General features: G+C 36.0%; 1 protein-coding gene across 2 annotated transcripts in view; it reads right to left on the bottom strand.

Annotated features, from left to right (window-relative positions):
• Positions 1–18,511, bottom strand: part of CCDC138 (coiled-coil domain containing 138) — a 41,355-nt gene that overhangs the window by 19,362 nt on the left and 3,482 nt on the right. The window contains exons 4-13 of one of the 2 annotated variants that reach the window (XM_068425211.1): positions 18,148–18,263; positions 15,690–15,874; positions 14,486–14,644; positions 11,193–11,312; positions 9,685–9,762; positions 9,495–9,605; positions 7,297–7,461; positions 6,414–6,530; positions 5,109–5,301; positions 776–952 (exon numbers count right to left, since the gene is read on the bottom strand). In XM_068425211.1, the coding sequence (XP_068281312.1) occupies positions 776–952; positions 5,109–5,301; positions 6,414–6,530; positions 7,297–7,461; positions 9,495–9,605; positions 9,685–9,762; positions 11,193–11,312; positions 14,486–14,644; positions 15,690–15,874; positions 18,148–18,263 (1,421 nt within the window). Of the gene's footprint in view, positions 1–775; positions 953–5,108; positions 5,302–6,413; positions 6,531–7,296; positions 7,462–9,494; positions 9,606–9,679; positions 9,763–11,192; positions 11,313–14,485; positions 14,645–15,689; positions 15,875–18,147; positions 18,264–18,511 lie in introns of those variants that run through there. The other variant, XM_068425213.1, reaches the window with a different exon arrangement.

Below are 18,511 nucleotides of genomic sequence, written 5' to 3'. Positions count from 1 at the left end.
ACAAAAATAGCAGCAGTGCCTTCCCCTTTTCTGTTCTAAAAGGCAGCGAGTGATTTTTATCTTTTTAAAAAAACAGTCACAAGGTTTATTCAACATGGCACTGGAATGCCTCATTACTTTCGTGTTCATCCAGCTGGTTATCAACTGATTCTTGGCCTGTATCTCTTAGAAAAGCACTGTGACAAATGAGATTATTAACTCTTTTATAGGGCCACAGCACAGTAAAATTCAGCAAAACATCACCATCCCAGCACAGTAAAATTCAGCAAAATATCACCATGTCTTCCAGAAATGCCATTTCCAATTATTAGAAACTGAAAAATGACTGGGGATGAGCTATTCATTCAAACTAGAAAAAGCATCTCAATAAAGCCTATTTTTCATCTCCACCTGCTGGCAGGTTTTCATGATATGGCTTCCCTGGCACAGCCTGACTTCAAAGAAAAACATCAGCAAGACAAAACAGTGGAATAAACTGAAAAGCCAAATCAAAAATAGCAACAAAAAAAATCACACCAATAAATAAGAAAGCAACCAGGACAAAATGTAAAGCATAGGCACTGAGTGTGAGGAGAAAAGACAAGACAAGTCAGAAAGTGACAGACAATTCAGAAACACATTTTATGTCTCTAATAAGTTACATGATACAAACGAATGCTAATACTAGATTAGATTATTTATACAGGAGAATCGTGCTATTTTTATGTTGTATTTATGCTTACCTTACCTATTTTGATCATGATTTTTTTTTTTTTTTTTAATTACCCACATTTACCAGATTCCATGGTCATCTGAAGCAATCCATCAAGAGCATTGGAAAGCAGACCTCTACTGGATACTTTTAAGTGACTTAATATGACAGGCACACATTGGTATTCCAAAAACAAGGCCTTCCCTTCGTCTGTCTTCAAGTCTTTGTGAAGGGAATCAAATGCCTGAGCCAGGTAATCCACTGAAAGATATCAGAATACAGGCAATAAAACGTCTATAATCGTAGTTCCATTAAGCAATATATGAATAGCTATCCTGAGAGTTACTGTTACAGATATATACTTAGAAGTTAAATGGCTGAAAATATTAAATTCTATTTTTATTTAAAGACATCCTCTGTCTGTTTTTATCCTTAACAATTTGTTGTGAGTGGAGAAAAAGACTACCTACAACTCATACGTTGAAGAAAAATATACTTACAAATATAAAGCCCTTCTAATATTTTGCTTGAGAGGAAAGAAATTATAAGGTTGCATAGTTTGAGACAATGTTGGTTTCAGCACCTGGGAAACCTCTATTAAGGGAGTCAAGGGCTGATTTGTCTGAATAAGAGCAATTACTTTCATGAGAGCAACTATTCCCATTCCTTCCTATAAAAAGCTGCAGTTTAAGTTTCAGTGCATACATTTTATATACTCAACCATTGTGGAGTGCACTAAATCATATGAAGAACGTAGATTAAGTGAACCAATCTAATTTTCTTAATTTCCTGATGTCAAATCTTTCTCAGTATCTTGGAATAGCATTGATCATCTGGAGCGCAGAAAATTAAGTACAAGGAAACAATTTATCCTGTAGCTAAAGTTTAACTACAGTGCCATCTGCTGGGTACTGACTTTTTGAAGGAAATGGGATATACGTTCAAACCAAATGTGCTACTTTACCACTAGATGATTTAGTGCCATGTGGTCAGAGTGATCAAAATTCATACACAGTGATATTCAACATATGTTTAAGAACAGATCATGTTTTCCATGTTGTAGAAGCCAGCAGTAAAAAGCAACCATGAGAAGCCAAACTGATTCATTCTAACCAACAGCATTCATCTGCTTACGGTAAGTCTCTGCAATAACTATTTTTTGTAATCCGATTCTTTTTGCATTGTTTTTTATCAAACATTTCTAGAAATGTGAGTCTCAATTTAAGAGTAATTATCATGCTTCACCAAAATATCTTGACTGAAATAGTTCTCTCCAACAGCTGAACTACCGTATTTGTTCATTAATGATGTCAGGGTGGTCTTCTACCATGTTTAAATCCTGTGTTTACTGTAAATACTCACAATATAAATACTGCACAGGTCAGCTAAGCATAAAGACATACTAATCTGCTTAACCATCCAGAAGGATGACTTCCAGGAACAAGAACATTGTTCATTATCTATGGATTTTAAATCTTTGGCATCCCTAATTAGTGACAATCAGGATGCCAGATATAGCAGTAATTTCGTGATGTGGATCTCTGCTGTCTTTCTTTCGGCCCAAAATTCATATTTCACGCAAGAGATATTGAAAAAAAAAATCAGATGTCAAAGTAGGCATCTGATTCTGACATTCTGGCATGGTTTTTCAGGATTACCTTAAAAATTAACATCTCTGTAACCTGTCTCCATCTCTTTGTGTTACTAGCAGAGGGGATGTGTTACTAGTAAAGACGTTTTAAAATACAAACCATTCTGAGAACAAAAGACAGCAAAAGTGGAATAATTTACGTTGGAATCTAGTCCAACCCTCCTGCCCAAAGTAGGACCATCTCTGAAGTTAGGTTAGATTGCTCATGTCATAACCCCATTGAACAATTATTTGCCATCAAAATGATCTCTGCTTTTAAAATGTCTTTGAAAAGGGAAAAATAAGTGGTTAGTATCACAAAGAGTTGGAAAAGGGTTATAGATACATTCATTCTTATGCTATCTTTGTAAAATTTATTCTTGCAGAAAATCCCAGTTATGCAGTACCATAGTACTCCTAAATTGTTGCAAGTAGGCAGTAATCACGTCTTACACCTGCTTTTAGTGGTATATAATTAGTGTTTTCTTCCTGACTTCCATAAAAAGGTTCTGCAACCCCTCTTGTTCCCTATTTCCCTTGAAGAGGTAAAAGGCTTCATAACTAAAGGCAGCAGTTAACAAATCAGCTGAGAGAACAGTTACTCTATCCTTTGAGATATATTTTCCACTTTTTTTTCTCACCCTGTCCAGACACAATCTGTTTCTTGTTAACTCGTAGTGTCTACTTTGAAACCTTTACTTTCTCCCTCTCCCATGAGGCAGAGAAGACCCAACTTCCCCTATTTCTTTGCCAACACAAAATTATATAGGTTTTAAGTAGAGAATTCTACTTTACTCTACTATTACACATCTCTGCTAGTGCAAAAGGTGGGAGAATCCTGGGAACAAAGTGGAAATAGAAAAAAATCTCACAGTGAAAGGAAAGAGTCACTCACCCTGTAATGCCCCCCTACATAATCCCCTGATTCTTTTTCGGTAACAAAAGGCAGAAGCATGAGCTGAAAATGACAGAGCTGTTTCAGATGCAATAATCCCTTAATAGGCATTGAAGGCTGTCTGGACTATATTGTTTAAGAGGATATTTTAATTTTTCCTTTTTTTTTTCCAAAGAAATAAATACACAAAAAAAATCAAGTCTTTACATAGTCAGAAGCTCAACTTGGTAATATGTAGCAATTATATTGCATTTAGGATTCAGAGGGGACCTATCAACTCTGCTGCTTTTTTCTGATGGACTGTTTTTGCATAGGTGAACAAAATTGCTTCGTAGCAATCAATAAAGCCATTATTGAATTAAAGCAATGAAGTCAAGAGAAAGCTAATAATAGAAGTCAAAATTGAGTTGGATTACTCATCAAATCTGCAGATTTACGAATTAAGAACCTTCAAGCATAATTCAGATTACGTACTACTGTTGAAGTTTTCAAAGAAGTCATATATAAATTAGAAATAGGTAAGAATTTGTTTAAATTACCAAAGCTAATCTGTAAGTTAATTTTAAAATATCTCCATACATCAGATTGATTGAAGTTTTTTCTTCTCTGGGTTCTGGCAGAAAAGCATACACTAATCTCTATGTCAAAAGGATAATGAAGGAAAGCATTAAAAATCTGAGTGCCCCTTGTCATAACATGCTCAACAGTCAGAGATCACAAGAAACGGTCTATTTTTGTCATCACTTTAAAGAAAATGTCTTAGTCTTTTCAGACCATATCTGTTTTCAAAGAAGACCCCACTGAGAAGACTTGCTACAGCACCTTGAAAACCATGTAAGTGAAGTAACCTGTCATGATCTGAAGCAGAAGAATTTTCAGAGCTGTCTTATCTCCTGATATGACCTCATTTGCTTTTTGCATTGTTAACAAAGTACATTACTCTACTACATCAACACAGTAATTTTTGGAAGATTTTGGATAAAAAAGTGACTTTTCATGCTAGACAGGTGGCTTTGAAGTCTAAAACTTTTTTTATATAAACAAAACATGGTGATTTTGTAAATGAGTCTATTTAACAGTGAAATCTGAATGGACAATCATGCCAAGAACTGACTATTTCATGGAGTAGCATTTTTCGACGTTGATAACGTTTTATGGGTAGTCATTTGCAGTGCCAGACTTGGCAGGAGAAGAGGGAAGCAACAGACAGGTAAGGGCTGGAGTATGAACTGTATACTAAACTTAGACCAAGGGACAAAGCAATTTCATGACATATATTGTACCACAATTCAGTCTAACAACTATAATCCACTACACAAGTGTCTTTCTCTATGTGACTACAGATACATTAGAAACACCTATGAACATCAGATTTATTTATAAAGATAAATGCAGCAAAGTTGTAACTATGTCAGAAAAGAAACACTTGACACTGCAGCTGATCAGCCTTTCAGGGGATAGGTAAAAAACCTACTAGCTTAAACAGGACAGTGAAATTCTAAAACTATACAAAATCCGCTACTTATTTCAAGTTAGAAAAGAGCAACTAGCTGTGCCCTTCTATGCAGTAAAGATCTTGGCAATCCAATCACTGCTGTAGTGACAGTTTGACAGAATTACCAAGATCTCTTTTCCTCTTCTTCAGAAATGCTGATTTGTTTGACAAGTTGTCATATGAAAAGGAACATATAAGTTCCAACATGAAATGAATAATAAGAAGATTCATACTTGTTTTCAGTATATTTTGCTTCACAAGGTAGTAAAACTCAAGTAAACACACTTTTCACTATTAAAGTATAATAGACTCTACAGTATCACTGAAATGTTTTTTTGTCCAGGCACATGACTGAAATAAATAAATAAATAAATAAATTTTAAAAACCAGAACTTACCTTGTGTCACTGTTTTAAGCACAATTAAAGTTGACAGAAACCTCAAAGGCATACAGGAACTCTTAAAGAAAGCTGCCGATCTTGATTTACTCTCTGTAGACTGTTCAGAAGAACTATGTGGGTTTCCTTTACTTACTATGCCTTTGAAAATATCTTCGCCAAGTCTTCTCATTGTTGATGTCATTGTTGCATGCTGTTTCAAACAATGCACAGTTAGTGTAAACATTAAAACCCTGTGTACTATGTAGAGAAACATATGTTCCCCTAGCGATTAAATATTAAATAGCAAATGGTTTGACCACGTATTGGAATATAATCTGTATAGGAGATACTATGTGTTCCAAAAGCTGATGAACAACATTATCACATGCTTTATCAACACATACTTCAAAGAGACTAGTTAGTGAGGGCCCTTGATATGCTGGCATTATTTAAGTTGCCTCTGGTTCCAGATCAAGCTCAGCTTCAGTCAACTCTATTTCGTAAAGATGCCTGAAGTTATATCCTGCAAAAGCATTTACAGAATCAAGGTCTAAACATGAACCTTAAGAAAACTGTGCAGGTGAGATCTATTAGACGTTTCAGCATAAACCATACAGAAATATTACTTCAGAATCAAACTTCACAATATGCTCCTTTGAAATATAGTTTCTTATTAGCACTACAGTCAACAGCTTACTATTCTATTGAATTTAAACTCAAGATATTTACAAAGTTTCCTACTTTTTGCTTTGGCAAAAGCACCATTGACAGTGCTATGCACTATTCTGAGTCTTTTCAGTACAGCTACTGTCTTTATTATACTGCTAAATATTTTCTTATAGCAGTCTAGTCAAAGCGAGTAAGAGGCATGTCTTGTGGTTAGATGCTGAGCAGAGAACAGAAATATCAACATTCCTTTGCTACTTTGCCATACATTTCCAACAATTTCAACAAATCTCATGCATAAAGTGAACCTAAAAATATTGCCTTTTCGAGTGCTAAAGTTCTGTAAATACATATGTAAAAATATAATTTCTGAGATGCTCAGACACCACAACAGAGATCACATGCTTATGAAAACTATGTTTAGATCTGCAATGCAAAATTTATAATTAACTTGAAAAATAATTTATTTTTTTTCATTTGCCACGTATCTGTGGTAATCACTATGAATTTACACTTTGCAAAGACAGCAGAGTTTCTCTTATATATACTATCTGAAAACATCCACTTTTCATATGTATTTAAAACACAAAATCCATTAATATCTTCTGGGAATTTATTTTTTTAAAAAACATACTGCGAGAGGACTACTTGTTTTACCTGAATACCACTGTCTAGCTGTCTTATAGACCAGTAAATAAATTTGATCACAGGCATGTGTAGTTTAGGATTCACAAATGGCATCCACTGGAGTTGCTCAATAGCAATAGGCAAAAGCTGTAAAAACATACAAAAGTAAAATTGCGTGCAGTATAGGAAACTACTGTATAAGCTAACCATAAGTGAAAAACAAACTCCCAACTTTCTCTTGGAGTTTAACAGATTACATATGCAAATACTCACTGGGCAGGTCCAGTACAGGTAACAGAATTATATGCATACACAGATTTTAAATTTTACAGAGGTTTACATGTAAAAGTTGAGATACATCATGTGAAAAGCCAGTCTCAATGGCTATAAATCTTTAATATAATAGAGAAAAACAGTAAAATAAGATTTTCTGAACACCTCACTGATTTCCAAGCCTTGGCATCCCCAGAAAGAAAACAATAAACATATTAGAAGTACAGCATAGTATCACCTTTTATCAGTCACAAATTGAAAATTTAATACCTAATATAGGCATAAAAATATTTTAAATTAGACATGTCCATCTCCTGAGAAAAAAGGAATTATGTATTATACATAAAACACAAGACAAATTATCAACTGACAGGAGTAACTTGAAATAAAATGCTGAAACTCTCAAGTTGAGACTGAACATCACACATTCACCTTAAAAATGATCCGTATGCTTTACGAACGACGAATTACCTATTATATCTCACTGCCGGAATTAATACTGACTTATTAACAGTGACTTTAATTACTGTATCCAAAGCATGTATAAAACAGACTGACCTATTATATTCTCAAAATCATTTAATAAAACCCATAAATCCAAAAACATATTAACACAAGCAAACAATCCAAACTCCTTTACCTTCATACACCTTTCCTGGGTGTATGTTTTTTTGGATGTCTGTGTAACCAGAAGTTTATGACTGTCCTCTCTTTCTTCTTGTATTTTTATTCTGCTAAGGTGCTGGTCTGAGATCCAATCCATAAGAAAAGTTAAGAGCTCATAAACTTGTGAGTTCAGTGGTAGCTGTAATACATCCACAACATCAGATATTTCAGCTTAATTAACTTAATCATTGTTAATGATTTTTCTAAGCCAAAATAGTAACAGACAGAAATATATGAGAGTACATTAGTTCTGAAATATTATGCATCATTTAAAGGATGATGAGTATATGCCTGATAAAATCTGGGAGGTAAGTTGCTGTATTGGGAGCCTGTGGAAAACGTTCTATTTGAGGAAACAGTGATCTTCAACAGGCCATGTCTGCTCTGTTGGACCTTGTACCCAAGGTTTTAGAATCCTGTATGTTATTAATAGAACCTGTAACTTATAATACCTCTGGGAAAGGTAAACTGTAGGCGGACAAAGGGATGGAAGGTTGTGATCCTGACCAGGAGACCACTGTACATCAAGGAGTCAGAGATCCGCATCACAGCTAACCTGAGCAGGCGCAGCCTGTGCTGTGCAGCACAGATTGAGCAACTGCACAGTTTATCCAGTGCTTGGCTGCAGGATAAACTCAGCCAGCTCGCTGAAACAGGAGCCTGCAGGCAGCTCCCACTAGGCACCGGTGGTCACACCTCCTGCCTGGCCTTGCCTTTGTCTAAAAGAGCAACATGAAGTTCTCCTGTGTGAACGTCCTTCATGAATGGAGTTGCTGTCTTATTAAAACATCTATTTCATTAAGCCATTTGTTGTCAGGCCTTTCTTATAGAGATCCAGAAAGGACACTGCATCGTTTCTCTCTCTCTCTCTCTCTCTCTCTCTCTCTCTCTCTCTCTCTCACCTCACTCCCATCCCCGCTGAAGAACAGGGACTATTTGTGATGGTTTCTGGGTGTGAAAAAATACACACATAATTTATTTTGTACTTAGAGAAATGGTTATAAAAGGCCTAGGAAAATATTTCCACATACAGAATCACTCCATTGTATAATTCTGGCCAAATGAATCACAGGAGAAAGCAAATCTTTAGGGTCCTTTGCATGTGGAAATTCTCATTTCAATGCACTAGACCTCCTTTGCTTTATTTCATACAATCCACTGTTGTTAAAATGTAACTGGGTAACTAGCATTGTTAGAAAAAGAACAAAGACTTCATGAAATTGTCATTCTGTCCCTGACTACACTGCAATGAAAAACACTCTATGAAGGATATCCAGAGGTACCTGAAGACAGGCTGCACGAACAGTTCTCTAAAGACTTCAAAAGTTTTCCTGTATCTACCTTCAGATAACTGTTTTCCTCTTCCCTCAAAACTCTAACTGCTAATACTGTTTATATTTCACTTGCAAAGTACACTAAAACCTATGTAAACAGAGAAATATGTTGGCTATATATAGACAGCACAGTTTTAAGGCATCTGATGTAGATTAATTAAGAAGGATGGTGTGAATATCTCTTTCCAATTTGACAGTTGAGCCTCTAGCTGGAGAAAATCATTACCAGTTGGGAGATGTTGGCAGAGCAGTACCAGACAACTTGCTACTAAATGGAACAACATGGAGACAGAAAGCATTTCATTAAGTGATGTAAGAAGATATTTTAAGGAAGACAAGGTGCTCATTTTGGAACTGTGTATAAACACTACATTTATTCTCTTCCCTCATTAAAGACTATTTCTCAAGAAAATAACAGTAGTACAATCACCTCTGGCTTACAAAATTAAAATTCTTTATCTGATACCTCTGACTGACTAGTTTTTAGCAGGTGTTATGAATAAGAACAGTGCTATACTGTAGCAGTACCCAGAATGAGTTTAAGATTTGCTCTGACACAAAGAAAAGAGTTACAGTGTAAGCAGGTTATATTTTAATTGACAGATGGAAGAGGATGTGACAGGAAGAGGAAAACACCACATAAATAAAAATATATGCATACACTATACACATACACAATATGAAATCCAACAGATTCATTTTTAGCAACAAGCTTAATTCTTAACTGCCTGTTTTCCCCCAATATAATCTGTATCTTCTCTTACTGTAACTAATTCATTCAAAAAATAAAATTGGAAGTTACATTTTCGAAGGAATCTTTCATTTTAGCAGTTCTTACCTTAGCAATTTTTGATGTTATCATCACTTTTTCCTGCTTGACAGGTTTACTTTGTTGCACCGCTTGACATATATCCTTAGACTTTCGTACCATTAAAAATTCATGCTTCCTCTACAACAAAATGTAACAATGAATTATATTTCACTTGTTACCTATAAAGGAAGCAGGTCCATGTAAGAACAAACCTTACTTGTAGATTCTCTAAACGACCTTGTACTTTTCTCGCTTGACCTTCCAACTTCTTGTTCAGCTCAGTTACATCACTTAGCTGAAAGAATCAGAAAATATTAAACTATATGTAAATTCAAAACTCACTTCCTGACTTATCACACTGTAACAATTTGGTGTGGCTGCTGAGCAGCTAAATTATTTACGTTCAAGTTTTTTCTTCTGAGCATGTTAAGTGATAGAAACAAAATCATCATCTACCTCCTCAACAAATCACAGAATCACAGAACGGTTGAGGTTGGCAGGCACCTCTGGAGGTCACCTAGTCCAACCCCCCAGCTCAAGCAGAGCCACTAAAAGCCAGCTGCCCAGGACCATGTCCAGACAGCTTTTGAATATCTCCATGGTGGGAGACCCTACCACCTCTCTGGGCAACCTGTTCCAGGATAAATAAGACAGCAGTAGCTCTTTATTGACCTGCAGCCCAACCTTTCAGTTTGCAGGGGAAGAATAAGCACTACAATGCCTCTCTAGATATACAGGCACTACACATTTGATCACTTTTCATGAAGAAGTGACATAAAAATGGAGCACACATTTCAAGAACAGTCCAACAGTCTTGTTAATAGGGAGGGTGAAAGTTTTCTTCTGTGCAGAATGAAACAGTTACTGACAATGCTACAAAACCAGTTTGCTCTGTGAGAAAAGGTGAGGGAAACTGTAACCTCCATTTAAATATAAGAAACATGCTCTACAAATATAACAATGAACAGCACGATTATCACGGAAGCCCTTAGTTTGCACAGAAATGCAAAGATTTTATAGTGAGGGGAAATAAAGAGACAGATGGATTGCACCAGAACGTCAATGTTCTAGGAGTTAGGTCTGACCTTCTCTAAGAGAAAGAATAAGGCTCCAACGCAGATTTTTATTCTACTCAGACTATCAGAACTGTAATTAATTCACTGAATAAACAATGGTCAAATAGTTTAGATAGCAATTTGTGTGTCAGCATTTTAGGTCAGACTTAAAAGTCAAGTGAGATGAAAATTCTTACTCTCTGTATTACTATGAAACACTGTCTCAGCTTAAGAACTGAGAAAACCCTGCCTTAACTAACATTTGTAAAAATAACTGAAAATACTGAGCAAACATGAAGCTAGAAATACACATTCTACTTTTTATTTAATAGAATCAGCACAGCAATTCAGCACAGGGTGGATTCTATTATGTTATAAAATACTTTCTCTCCATCCACTCTCAATTTGCTTCAGGACATGGATTTGTCCTTCCTAACATGTTGCTAGTGGGTCAGAGGACTAAGTCCAACTTTTTTTATACTGTAAAAGATCAGACAAGATAAATTTCAAGTACTAGAAAAAGGTGTGGGAAGTACTCTCAGTCATTCATACAATTCTTGTCTTACAGAAACAAAAATTCAGCAATTTTGCAAACTTAAGCTGTTTAAATATTTATAATTGTTAACTGTAACTTGTGAAATTGCTGATAACTGGAAATAACTAATTTTACCTGTTTTCTTAAAGAGTCATTCATTTCCTTCAAAGTGTCAAATGACGACTTCAGCCTCCTATTTTCTTTAGTTATTTCTCTCAAGGCTTCTGTCAGCTGTTTAACTTCTGCCTCATGTTGCTATAGAAATATCAAATTTAAAAACATGATTTACAAGAGACTATTTTAGAAACAATTCTAAGCTAAGTTCCCTTTTAGTGTTCAAATAATAGGACAAACTTTCAAAGATCAAGTTTGTAATTCTGCATGGCCAAATTTGCACATTCACCCAATGGTGAGAAAAACAACATCCACACTGCATGGTAAGAAGAATCTATAAAGAAACCGAGAGCAATGCGCACAGCCTCTTACTCTTTCCAGATTCTACCCAAAACAGATTTTATCAATATGTACGTTTCTCAGACAAGTCAGATGTGGGAAAGGTTTGTGAACTAAAACCAATGACAAAGCTTTTATTTACAGCTTATTCTTCCACATAATTACAAAAAATTGTGATTCTGATTTGCAGCAACTTTTGAGGTTTCAATTAGTTTTTCTGGCTTTGGGCACTCCGAATCATGCAAAGCAAGAAACTAATCCTATGCCTCTTAGACTAGTGCTCTGGTTTATAGCACAAGCATACGAATTGCTAACTACAACCTGCATATCCACTGCCATTCTTCTCATTCCCCTGAATCTGATTTTAGATTTAACCTTCTCTGGACACCAGTGCATTTGGTGCACCTCAGATTTGATAAAACAGCGAAATTTTATTTTACTGAAAATATTCCAGCTATATATACACTTACTCTCATTTTTCCCCTTCCACGAATTCACTATTCTTCACTCATTCACCCACTCATTCTCTACTCTTCCATTTCCAGTCATACCCTCTCTTTCTACATGTGCAAATGACAAAAATAAAGCACAGCAGAAGTTTAAAGGAAGCAAGCCCTGAAGAGATCCTTCTCTATATTTCTGCTTGGAAGCACAGTAACTTCCATTCCAGCTATACAGGAAAACCATCTACAATTCCTTTTTTCTCAGCTGCCGCTCTTCTTCAGTCAATAGAATCAGAACAGCTGTGGGCAGGACGTTCTTGTCTAAAGCACCTACCCACACTTGGCTAAGATGACATGAAATGACAGATCCCCTTTTCATACCAATAAACATGCAGATGCTGCCAACATGTAACTGAGTGCACCCTATCCCATCACATGGAACATTTCACTTCCATTTTCTACATACACAGTTAAGAGCTTTATTTGAAGTTCAATAGCTGTTCTGGGAAGAATCAGTAGAGAATGATTAATCTGAAAGGTAAGTAGAACCAATTCAGTTGTTAAGCCATAGGGTTGTAGGTGATGCCAGGATGTCTAAGCGATTCACTTCCACAAGCAAATCAGGCAATGTCATCCATATCATAACCAGCTATGTCATTTCACTCCTGCCAGATGTTTGCCTAGTCTGTTTTTAAGTCCTCCAATACTGGGAACACTGCAGTCTTACCAATCTACCTGTCCCTATGCTTAACTATTTTTGCTTAAATCTAGTTTTTCCTAATATTTAACCTAATTTTCCCTTACTACTACTACTATTTCTCCTATCATAGACATGAAAAAAATATTAGTTCCTCCCTCTTTGCTGCAGCCTTCTACGTAGCTCAAGTTTGGCATGTTCACCCTCAATTCATCCTGCATATTGAACCCATGCATCTCCTCATCCTCCTCTATTTCTGCAGCTAATATTTCTATTCAAGTGCAATACTGTACAGTCACACCTTCTGAAGAGCATAATGTTTTTTCCAGACTTACCATATCTTGAGTTTGCCAAGAACAATTTTAATCCCAATGTTCTTTTTCATCATGCTTGAAATTCCCCCTTACTTGCTATTTTCTTTAAATTTAATAAATGTGCTCCTTCTCACCATCAAACTTCTTACTGAAAATACTAAATACTGGGCTGAAAAGACATTCCAGAATCCACTATGTACATTCTTTCAACTGTACTGTGAACTACTGTCTCACTACAGCTTTACACCAACTGCATTACATCTACGTTATACTTTCCTAATATGATTAAGAAAATGCCATGCAAAACTGTATAAAAAATTTCTAATTAAGTCCAGACATACACATAAGTACTACTCCTCTATTAGCAATGCCTGTTACCTTGCTGTAGTGGAAATGAGACTGATTTGACCATTTATGATTAACACACACTAATATTATTTATTGCATTGTTTTCTGCATTGTCCTTCTCGTGGTTTATTCATAGCTTGTTTCACGATTTAATTATTTATTTATTTTGAGAACTGGCATGAAGTTGATGGCTGTACAACTCTTTCCCTTTTGAAAAGAAAGGCACCCCATTTTTCTAGTCTTCCAATACTCCATTTGACCTCCACAAATTTTCACAGATAATCACTAATTTTTCCCGAGTTTTCATCAGCCAGTTCTCCAACTGGTGTAAAATTCTTAAAGCCCAGAAGATTTGAAACATCTAAATTAACATGTTAATCTATTCCTTCCCTGATCAAAATTTGAGGTCCCTCTCTTCTGACATCCTTTTCCCCTTTTTAACATGTCATCCCATCCTCCCATAACAGCTTGTGGGAAAGGTTTATCTGCACACTTCAAAGAAATTTAATTTCTCATCTTATGGTTTTGACACTAAGTACACATATAAGGACGTCTCTTGGTGATTTTCTGGATAACAACCAAAACTTTTCACAAGACCTAAATTCAATAGCAAACACCCACAAGAACAGTGTTGCTGCACACATTTTTCCATAGTTGAAATCATACCATTTCATTTCCTCCCATACCCCCAAAGTTAGGTTGATCTATTATTTCTTTGAACTTTTTGAGTGTTTCTCTGCTAATACTCTCTGCAATAGTTGTTCTGTCATAAGATCTCATTGTGTCTTAAAGCCTTTCCAAGGAAATCTACTTCAACTACAGCTAATGCAAAGATACTCATTTAAGTTACATACAATTACAGATAGACCACATTTTTTTCTCAATACTGGTCATATATCTTTTGCTATTTTAGAAATTTTAGCTTTCTTTTCTAAATTGTAACAGTAAAATGCACCTACGCATCAGACAACTAAATGCGCCACTCTAAAACAGAAGCCATACAAAAACCCTAACAATATTGTGTGGTACTTTTTATGTAAACCTTTCATTTGAGGATTTCAAGCAGTTTAAAGAAATAAGCATTATATCCAGCAACATGTAATGACTTAAGATAGCTACAAACAAGTTAAATGGCATGTAGAGCAATAAATGTCATTAAATATATTACTGCACCTCTTTCATAATTCCAAATTTTGTGTGAACTTCTTCCTCAACACCTCTTATTTTAGCCAAAGCTGCTTCATGTCTAAAAAGCAATGCTTCTCGCTCTGTTAGAAAATGCTCTCGTTTCTGGAGTTGCAGAGCATACTCCTGCTGTGCTGAACTTTCTCTCTGTATCAAGAAAACAAATGTCGAAACAGCTTTAAAATCCATGAAATTACTGCAATTTATACTGAATTTGAATTTTCTCTCCCAGAGATATGCTTAGCTTTTTGTAAAATTATACAGTGTTACACAATAACTTACTAATTAAAAGTATCCTGACGGACATCTATGTTCAGTTTCCCCACACAACAACCCACATGACTTTGATGCGCGTCGGGATGGCTCGGCCTCTCAAAATACAATATTCATCTCTACAGGGTTGTTCAAGTATAAACCTAGACAAACTTAGGCTTTTGCTTCCAAAAATTCTGGATATGGTATTAACAGTAAGACAAAACAGAGTCTGATGGAACTGTCCATCCTGAACACTAGATTATTATATTGTTTCTTCAATTAGTGGGAAGCATCACTGAAAAAGTGGTGAGGAAAGAAAAAGAGATACAAAATTATATTTGCAAAAGACAGTCCTGGCAGGCAATCTAGCAGAAGCATGGGAGCTATTACAAAATAAAACCGTAAAGGAGGTTCTTCTGTTAGTGGCCTAGGCCTACTAGGGGATGAACCGTTGGGATTCCCCAGCAGCAGAAGAGTAAAGATAAGGCAGAATGGAGTGTTTTCACACGAGGCCATGAAGGCAAGCGCTCTTGAATGCCTAGAGCCAGGAGAATAGTTTCAGATGCCCTCAGGAGAAGCAATGGTTGCAGGCGTTTCCCTCCATGATCACAGTGCGTGATAAGACGCTCCTCTTGGATGTAGCAGCCCTGTGTTCAAAATCCCTCAAGCCGAATTTTATCTGATCTACCCACTATGCAAGTCAAAGAACCACTACCAAATCAGTGAATTAATTTAGGGAAAGAGGAGGATGATGACAGAGTTTTAGTATATAAGTAACTGTGATTAGAGTAAGTAATAGTTTTAGTATAGAAGTCATTAAGTTTTAGTATATAAGTAACAGTGATTTAGTATATAAGTAATTTCTGAATTCTGTGTCAAAAGTGAGAATCTCCATAACATTACTCAACAAAATTTTTAAGGTGCTTCCAGTTCCTACCTGGAGCTTCTGATGTATGACAAATAATTCATCATAAATTTGACTGATGTGAGGTGGTATTAAGCCTTGACCATTACATGCCTGAGCATGAGTTCCACTCACAATTTTCCTTACCAAACCATTGGTAATATTTTGGTCACTATTTTCTCGTATATTTGCAGCCAAATGGGATGGTAAGGTGCTGCCTACGGAAAGAAAAAATCCATTTTACATTAAAAAATTAGTGCTAAATAAATAATGACATTATTGTTGTTCCAAAACATCGAAAACTTATTTTAGGCATTTAGACTGACAAGTATAGAGCAAGAGGTATCAAAATGAGAAAGTAATCTCCTAAAGAATTATGGAGAATTGTTCAAAGCTGTGTTCCATGACTTATTTGAATCAATCAGTGATCAATGAAGTTTTCTAAGTAAAACTATGTCCTCCACTTCAATACAGAAATCCCACAGATACCTGTATGAAATCTATGCACAGACTGAATCATAATGTCGCCAAAATCTCCTATTATTTTTGTAAGGGCTTCGGGCAAGTGATTCACTGCTGACTAGACCTTGGCCTGACACCTAAGCTAACAGAACAACTACTGGACATGACATGAGAAACTGCCAGACATGACAGATTACTGTGTAAGAAGCTCATGAAAGTTACAGATAGCACAGTGAGGAATGGCTGGATTTCATAGTCAAATGGCCAAAATTCACAGATAACTGAAGGGAAGTATTGTGATCTTTTGGGGGAGAGACATCTTGCAAGGCCAACTGCACCCAGGTATGACATCAGGCCACGATTACCTAGGTGACAGTATCAGAAATACAAGTTTGGGTACTGTGCTGGTTTTGCCTGGGATAGAGTTGATTTTCTTCATAGTAACTGGCATGGTGCTGTGTTTTGGATTTGTGATCAAAATAGTGTTGATAACACAGGGATGTTTTAGCTGTTGCTGAGTGGTTTTCTCAAGTAACCATTATGTGTGATGAAGCGCTGCTTTCCAGGAGATGGCTGAACATCTGCTTGCCAACTGGAACCAGTAAATGAATTCCTTATTTTGCTTTGCTTCCAGTGCAGCTTTTGCTTCACCTATTAAAGTGTCTTTATCTCAAGCCATGAGTTTTCTCACTTTTACCTTTATGATTCTCTCCCTTCATACTGAGGGAGTGGGGAGAGTGAGCAAGCAGCTGTGTGGGGCAGAGCTGCCTGTGGGGGTTAAACCACCACATGTACAGATGTAGCAAAACTCAGACCAATGAGGAAAAAGTAATTAGGGGTGGGTTGTTTATTTGGCAAGCAAATGGGGAAGCGAAAAGAAGGACAAGGAGAAGGAGCATCAAGAAACAGGAAAAAGGTTACTAGATAAGCAAGTGACAGGGTGGTATGCATCAGGCTGCCCTGTGGTTGATCACCCATCACAGCTGGAGCACGACAATAAACCAAACCTGTTGTTCTGCCACAGTGGTACTGCTTCAGGGGTGAGGAAGGAGAGCATAACTAGTACAACGCCACACAAATCATAACAGAAACAGAAAAAAAGGGAAAAGAAACTAGGAAAAAAGTAGTCATATCTGAAAGGAATGTGTGTGGTATTTAAGAGTTTTGTATTTATTTTGCCTTTGATCCCAAACACTGTAAACCATGCATTTTCCTGGTGCAATTAAATTCTTTTCTTTTTCCTTTTCAGAAATAATGTGTTTTCAGAAAGCTGTTCTTATAGTCTTCACACCCATTTAATAGAACTCTTGGTGAGAGTCTATTACAGTTTCACTGATCTGTTCTGCCTGGCTTCTGAGATTCCTTTTAGCTGCTTTGGTTGGCTGGCTGGCTGTCTCCAGACTTCCAGATACAGTTTCAAAAGAATTCAGCAATGTTCTAAAGCTAAAACTCTCCACAAGAGACAGAGCTGCACTGATTCACAAATTCCTCTAATTGGGGCAGCATTTTCAAACATTTGCAGTGAATTAATGCCAGCTGGTCCCTGCTACAATCTTCCAGTTAGAATTTCCTGAGTTAACTGAACAACAGACAACACTCTCTCTACACATTGCCAGTTTTCAACCCTTAAACGGACAAAAGACATCTGACTTAACAAGGTTGTAATATTTGTTAATGCAGCTAGCTACTTAAAACAAAATAAATCCAAACAAACAAACAAAAACCCAAACCCCACCTTCCGTTTCTTCATTTACATTATAAAGTCACCTGGCAACCAGTTTCATAAAAGGTTGGTTTTTCTTTTTAAGACATATGTTAGTATTGCATCAAGTATGCCTGGACCTCCTAAACTAATTCTAAAGGAGTTACTCTTACTTACATGAAACGTTAAATCCCAAAATTAAAATACATTTTAGGTGATTATTGTATTTCTGAACTGAACAGAAATACATTTCTTAGAAAGTTTTTTAAATTACATGTTATACTTCACCCAGAGTTGTAAAAATATTAAAAAATCAGTATTTATTACCTGTTTCCACATATATAGCTGCATTTTGAACTGCATCGGTTTCAGACCTATTAATGGTCTTTTCTTCTATTTCTAGGCCACTTGAATCATAAAAAGAATCTTGCTCATCATCAAAACTAAAAATTACAAAAAAGCAATAATTTGCAATTACTCAGTCCCTTTTTAACACATGACATATAGAGCATTGAGAGATGTTTTAATAAAAATGTAAACATTGCTCAATCTAAGATTTTGATATTTGACAGATAACAAATAGCAGAGTTAAATCATTTGGACGCAAGGCATTATTACTCACAAGATTTTAACCACAACAATTAGTAATGTTGCTGACTTAGAAGTAGTAACAAGCTAGAATTTTCATGCT

This window comes from Nyctibius grandis, chromosome 2 (genome assembly GCF_013368605.1).
Source record: "Nyctibius grandis isolate bNycGra1 chromosome 2, bNycGra1.pri, whole genome shotgun sequence".
Lineage (NCBI taxonomy): Eukaryota > Metazoa > Chordata > Aves > Nyctibiiformes > Nyctibiidae > Nyctibius > Nyctibius grandis.
This window is presented reverse-complemented; position numbering and strand designations above follow the sequence as displayed.